Source organism: Stenella coeruleoalba (genome assembly GCF_951394435.1).
Source record: "Stenella coeruleoalba genome assembly, chromosome: 18".
NCBI classification, from domain to species: domain Eukaryota; kingdom Metazoa; phylum Chordata; class Mammalia; order Artiodactyla; family Delphinidae; genus Stenella; species Stenella coeruleoalba.
Window position 1 is genome coordinate 74,798,942 of NC_137164.1, and position 7,272 is coordinate 74,806,213.

Sequence of the window (7,272 nt, forward strand, 5' to 3'; positions counted from 1 at the left end):
AATCTTCTCGTTACTAAGGAAGGAAAAGACTACTGTATATTTTCATAGGGCCACAAATTGTGAGAAGTACTTTCCTTTAACATTATCTGATTGAGTCATCAGGATAATCATAGTTCAGAATGTTTAGGGATTTTCTCAAGTCAAAGAGTTAACCATGACGCAATCATAATCGCCCACATTTATAGAGCACTCGTTACATTTTTAGGGCGCTCTTAAGTAGCCCAGATCCGTCCTTTTGAGGTAGATGATCACCGTGCACCCACTTTACAGGTGAGGAGGCTGATGGGCTTGCTCAAGGTCACACAACCATTAGGTGCCAGATTCAGGATCCCAGCCCGGGCGCCCTGGCTAGAGCGTCCTGGTTTGTCAACCATCCCACCCCTGCTCACACCAGAATCAAAGTCCCCGTGGGTGTGTGATTCCCTGTTAGAGAATGAAGTTCAGTGTCATTCCTGGTGCTTGTCTACATCAAGCCCCGTGGAAGTGCCTTCTCTCCCCCTTTCTACCCGGGGCCCATTTCGTTTTTCAAAATTCACATCACAGCTACCACCTCTGTGAAGTCTCTCCAGACCTTCCTCCATACAGCCCCCTTCCCCAGGTAAACAGTGAAAAATAATTTTTCAAAAAACCTCCCGCTCGTGGACCTACCCCATCTCCATGCCCCGTGCAGCATGTCAAGGCACTGACGTCATTGGCATGTCTAAAAATTCCTTTAAAAGCAGGGTTCAGTCATTTTCATGGCACACAGAGGTAGCGCCACGTAGAGCCCAGAGGTTCCTAGGTGTGGAACACTTCTTACTTTCCCAACTACAGCTCTTGCCGTCTGGTTCTGAAAGAGAATGTTTTCATGTACAAACACTGGTCTATACAACATTCCAGAAAAGAAAATAAGTAAGGAAGTAACTATCCGAAGTGGTGGTATGGGCTGTAGATACACATCTTTTAAAGCAATGGGGAGCACGACTTAAGTTAAAAGACACCAATAAGACATCCTTTAATCTCCGAATAAATCAGGATCAATGAGACCTGGGTGAAGCCAGCTGACTCCAGACCCACACTGCCAGCGGCATCCTTAAGCCCCAGAGTCACTTCTCTTTATGAAAAGAAATGGTTCCCTTTCGATACCAAAGCTATTTTGTGTTACAAAATCATTATTGCCGTTTTAATGATAATATTTAACTTGTTGTGAAATAACAAATAATGGTAAGGGAAGCTGTAATGGTTTTTGTTACTACAAATAGGACATGAAATTTAAAGAATGACAAAACACTGATTTAGATGTTTTTACCGTGCTAGATAATATCGCAGATACTTTTTTATTCCTCACCTGTTACTTGACCACAACTTAAAAAACATTCATAGTTGTATTTGGTCGCTCTTCTAAAATAGTAAAACTCTTTCACTGCCTGTGACAGATATGACTCTTGTGCCTCATAACCTGATACATTTAATAAACCTAAATAAAGCAGATTAAACATCATTAGTCAGGGCATCCTGTCTTCATCTTCTGATCCGTTTATTGTCTCACAGATCAATTTTTTAAACTACCCTTTGAACTTCATTGTGTTGAAAGTAGTGACCTATCAAATATCCTTACACAGAATTTTAACCTTCATTTAAGGCATAACCTGTGAAGATTCTTTGTGTTTTTTTAAAATGGAGATCAATAGTGTTAATATTTTAGCATCTCATTTCTGCCATTCCAGCAACTATCTTTCTATACCTATTAGAGTTTACTCAATACCTATTAATCTCTGTAATACAAAGTTTCATGGGATCTCTCAAAAGGAGAGTGTATTCTGAGCATTAGTTTGATTATTGCAAACATCAGTCAAATTTTTGCTTATCAAGGAAGCTTGGAGAGCTCTTGGTGGTGGATTCAAAGATGGTGTTCTGTACCCACTACATTATTCAGGACATCAATACCCTCATTAAGAAAGTGCTTTCTAATGCTTTGTGTGTATAAGTTTCACCTTTTATAATGTGCTTGGGAATTCAGATATTTTTAGTAAACGTCGAGAAGCTTTGAAAGGATAGAGAGCATTTTTTTTTTTTCAGCGAAGCCGTGACTCAGGGGATTTGGGACATTTTATGTCAAAATCGCTCCCCACAAGCCTAATTCAGATCAGCAGCTGCTGAAAGTCACTCTCAGCAGATCGGGCTGCTTCTGTGGAGTGACTCAATCTCTAAATCTTTCCTGTTAACGAAGGTCTTAGCAGAGGGTCACACCTAGTGTATAGTTTTGGTCATTATGAAAAGCTGCTGAAAAGAGTTTAGGGTTGAGGATAACTATAGCATAGGTGTATTTTGTGCTTGATAAGAGGACAGAGCGTGTGGTCACGACAGCATGAGAATAAATACAGCACATGCCAGCCGGCTGCAGACGAGCAGCATCAACTGCAGGGTGGAGACTTGGATTCCGTTTTTACGCTTCACTGTTTTGTTCGGAATTGACCTCCATTTATAGATACAGATGTAGATACTTGCATCTTTCTTTTAGATGAATTGAAATTTATTATTTCATAATAATTTGTTAACGACACATTCTATCATTATTCTTTTTGTACGTGCCTAGAGAATAAAGCATGAAGCCTTGATTTCTTTCCTCTTAAATTGTATTACTTCTGTCATTTCCCTAATACTGCTGGAACCTCAGACCCTCTGAACGCCATGTAACGCCTCCTGACTTTTGCAGTTAGGGTTGGCGCGTTGTTCTACATATGACTTAAAGTCTATAAGACGTTTTCCAAACGCATAACTTGTATTTACCCATGGATTTAATTCCAGTGTCCTTAATCCTCTCTTAAATTTCCTTTTTTTTTTTTTCCATCTACGATCATTTTCTTCACCTTAAAAAAAATAGTCAAGACCTGTGATAGCAAACTTCCTCGTTCTTGTTTGTCCAATAACATTTTGTTTCACTTTCATTTTTAAGGGATTTTTTTTTTTTTGAGTCTAGAATCCTACAGGTTGAATTACTTCCTTTCAGTACTTTAACTTGTGATTCATTGTTTGCTGGCTTCCAGTATTTCTGTTTAGGAGTCAGCTTCCATTCTCATTGTTGCTCCTTTGAAGGTATTGCGTTTTTTCTTGTAGATTTTGAAAACATTTCTTTTTGTCATTGACCTTTGGCCTTTTTAATATGATCTGCCTTCTTTTCTTATTGTTGGTGGTGGAGTGTATTTATCGTGCCTTTTCCAAACTTCTTAATATGTATGTAGGTGCCATTCACAAGTTTTGGAAACTTATCTCTGAATATTGCTTTGCCATTTTCTTTATATCTCCTCTATCAGTACTTCTGCTACTCCTTTTACTGTTTATGTCTACTCTTCTATTTTTTTATTTGTCCATCTTTTTCTCTGTTCTTTTAAACATTTAATCACAGGATTTTTAAAGTCTTTATCTGCTAACTCTAAACCTGGATCATCTGTGAATCTGTTTTATCTTTTGATTTGGGGTAGATTTCCTTGTCTCTTCCCATGTATAGTAATTTCTAATTGCACGCTAAGCATTGTGTGTAAACCAACACTACTGATGATGTTTTCTACCTGAGGCGATTCAACACAGCATCCACTGGTGGAGAAAACAGAGGAACTAAGAGATGTTAGTGAAAGAAACACACAGATTTCACGCAAATCCCAATGAGAAAAAGAAGTAAAGAGGAAGATGATATAGGGACGCTGGTCTTTGGCATATATCAGGTCCTGGACACCGGCTGTTGGGCAAATGACAGGCACTGTGGGGTAATAGGAAGACGGACTCTGGAACCAGCCCGCCTGGTTCCACCATTTTCTGTGTGACTTTGGGCAAATGATTTAACCTCTCTGTGCCTCAGTTTCCTCACCTGCCAGATGCTAGCTCCGCTTTGTAGAGCTCTTGGGAGCATTGCGTGAGTTAATATTTGTAAGGCGCTTAGAAAAGTACTGACGCATCTTTAGCATTCTGAAGTGTCTACTAAATAACTAATTTTATGCACACCCTCCACCCGGCTCTCCTGGCTCACTTCCCTGACAGTAGAGGCAATCTGGCTTCCACAAGAGTCTCCCAGCAGGAGGATTCTGACTTCCAGGTCATTCCGGTGCAGTCCTGGAGACTAGGGAGCAACCCCCTTGTAAGGGGGGGCATACTGCTTTGGCCACTCACTTTCTCTCAGTGCCTGGAGGTTGCTTTGGGGATTGGACGGTCACAGGCCTGTTTTGCACACTGTTTGTCTAGGCTTCAATTGGGAGAAACTCCTTTTGCTAATAACCAGCCCAGAAATCCAGTTATGCACTTCAGGTATGGGTTTGACCCCCCAGCTTCTGTGTTTTAACATCGTTTCTTGACAGTCAGCCCATTTCTGTGATTCTAGGCTTTAAAATCTTCTTCCTCAGGTAAACAAGAGGCTTGGGTGTCCCGGTGAAGGTGTTGGCTTTAGAATTGTATGGAACACGGATGGCCTTGCTGTTTTCAAGTGACTCTCCTCACATAAGCCAACCACCATGCCCTGCTTTGTTTTATTCCCATTTATCTTGATGGAAGGGATGGAAGTTATGTGGGAACAAAGTAGTAGGTGCCCTGAGGCCATCTCGTTCCCTCTGAATTCCCCCCAGTGGTCCCGTTCTGATGTCCAGAATCTCATTTTCTGAAGCCAGCACACTCACCACGGAACTGACGGCCAATTTGGCTTCTGCCACATGCAGCTGCTCCAGATGACTGTCTGCTGGCAGAGCGCAGAGCCCACAGCCTGCAGCCTGCCACACGCCCTAGCTGTCCCTGGGGGCAAGCTCTGCCTCCCCTCAGGGACCCCAAGGAAGCCAGACCGAGCAGCCAATACACTTGCACGCGGTGATGCCCTCCTGCAAAGACCCCTGAAGTTCCCATGTCTGTGGACTCCTGGGGCTAACGCATGATGGTCAGAGTTGGGGTCACATGACCTTAAAAGGTGTTGACTAGTAACTGTGCGTAGACAGGGGGGTGGATCCTGGAGTGGGATGCAGCTGAAGAAATCCAGAAACATCTATTATAGACAGAATTACAATCGTCCTATATTCAATGAAGAAAAAGTCCAAGATGTCGTAAGAATGTATATAACAGAGAGGGCAAAGGGCAAACAGACATGTGAGTCTTTCCTGTACCACTGGAGGTACATCGCCTGTTCCCCAGGGTACTTACCCTAACTGATTTCCAAGTTCCATTCATCGTTCTAATTCGGCAGTTCACAGCCGACCTGCATTGGATGCCGTTTCCCAGGGCAGCAGAGCCAGGAGGTTCTAGAGTGGATGTCCAAGCTCTCTTCCCACCCCATCAGAGCCTTGGCGTCCAGGTGTTGCTCTTATACTTCTCATTCATTCACAGTATTTGGTGCTACTCTTTTTACCCCCTGCTTCCGTCCCCCAGGTAATCCATCAACTGAGGCTGTCCGAGAATGAGAGCGTGGCCCTTCGGGAGCTCCTGGACTGGAGGCGGAAACTCTGCGAGGAGAGAGGAGACTGGCCACAGATCCTGCGCCACGCGGAGCCCAGGGCACCTCCGCCACCTCCGTGCAAGAAGCCCACGCTCCTGAAGAAGCCCGAGGGGGGTTCCTGCGGCAGGCCGCCCCCCAAGTTCTGGGACACTACCCTGTGATGGGCCCCGACTGCAGACTCACTGCCTGGAGATGCCAGGTTCACAGACAGAGGCTGCCCCTGGTACATGCTAGGGGCTCTGTCCGCATCTACACGAAAAGCACAGGACAGCCCAGTTAAATACACGAGATTCCCTGAGTGTGTGAGTGTGCGTGTCTCTGTGTGCGTGTCTGTGTTTTCTCATCCGTTCTGCGGGGATGCACTCTGATCTTCAGGCTCTGTGGTCCTAGGGCCGTGCTACCCCGAGGTAGCGAGAGAAAGGCCGGACAAAGTGTGGCTGAGCAGGGAGAGGATGATGGCGGAGGGGGACCTCTACACCGCAGAGTTGTTTTTATAGGGTCCGACTACTTGCATCTTGCCCTCCAGTCATTTTACTCTCATACACTCTCCAGGACCTAGGTTTTATTTGTAGGTGTTTGCGTTTTATTGGAATTACAATCCTGTTAATGATTTACCTGTTTGTTATTGTATTTTATAATTTTATGCAATGGGTGGTGCTCCCTTTCTTCAAAATACAGACTTTAAAAATATCATTTCTAGAACTTTTCTTTTCCTACATACCTGTTTTTTTTAATGTAGAGTACCGAAAAATCCCGAGGCTGTGTTGCTGTTTTAGCTTCACCGTTCCGACCTCTGCAAACGTACGGCCGGAGTCCGATGTCTTGTGTTTCATTCACTGATCAGGAGACGGTTCCTTCCTGTGCCCTGTGTTTCCAGGCACACGGACTGTGAGCTCTTTATAGAAATCTCATCCCCTGACTTCAGTAGAGGTTACAGGAAACGATGCAGCACCCCCTTAAATGCATATGGCTTCAGATTCATAGCTGGGGGTGTGCAGGGGGCGTATCCATTCAAAGGTCTACGCAGTACCAATAAGCATGCTGAGATTTGCTGGTCTGAGCCGTGGTGCTGCCCCACAAGACGCTTGTCCTCTCTGAGCTCCACTGCATGTCTCACCCACTTTATGTCCTCAACCCTCCTGTGATGCACCCGCCTTGCTTATCCATGTGCTTCTGTTGGCCTCAGACCACGGTGTCTTGCTCCTTGGAACTTTGTTTTCATACCAGCCTTGGCAAAGTTACTGTGCCAATAAAAGGGTACAACTCTGTTCTTCTGTGGTGTTATTTATGTGCCACTGTTGTTTTCCACAAACACTTCCGTTTCTGGATCAGATCAGTAGGGGCGAGGAGACCTCTGTTCGTGTGTTCTTCTCACAGCATCTTGCAAACTTTAGGATCTACGGTTTGTTTTGAAAGAAAGATTTTTATGGTTATTCCTACATAACTACCAGGTGGGCCTATGTCAGTTGTAGGAAAAATATGTCAATTATTTAGGAATACTAATAGGCCAGTAAATCAGGAGAGGACTTCCGTTGAGAAGATGGCGTGTGACGCTCACAGATCCCACACCGAGCCAGGGAGGGCCACACAGAGAAGCACCTGGGTGCGGCCAGAGGCAGAGGAAGCAGGGGAGCTGGTGGGCTGGAGCTTTTCCTGGGGTTTCCTGGGCAGGAACGGGCGAGGCGGGTGTGCATGTGTGGACTGACGGGCTTGGATGGTTTCAGCCCCTCTCGGGCACAGAGGCTGCCCCTGGTCCTCTGGTTGCTGGCCCCTGGCGGGGGGATGGTGGCCTGGAGTGGGAGAGGTGGATGAAGGCAGTGGATGGG

At 45.0% G+C, this 7,272-nt stretch overlaps 1 protein-coding gene across 1 annotated transcript in view; it reads left to right on the plus strand.

Moving 5' to 3' along the window:
- The window catches only part of MYO16 (myosin XVI), a 641,507-nt gene extending 634,981 nt beyond the window's left edge, over positions 1-6,526 (plus strand). Inside the window, exon 38 of the mRNA XM_079902787.1 lies at positions 5,380-6,526. Within this exon, the coding sequence (XP_079758913.1) occupies positions 5,380-5,607 (228 nt within the window). The 3' untranslated portion in view covers positions 5,608-6,526. The remainder of the gene's footprint in view (positions 1-5,379) is intronic.
- The last annotated feature ends 746 nt before the right edge of the window (positions 6,527-7,272 follow it).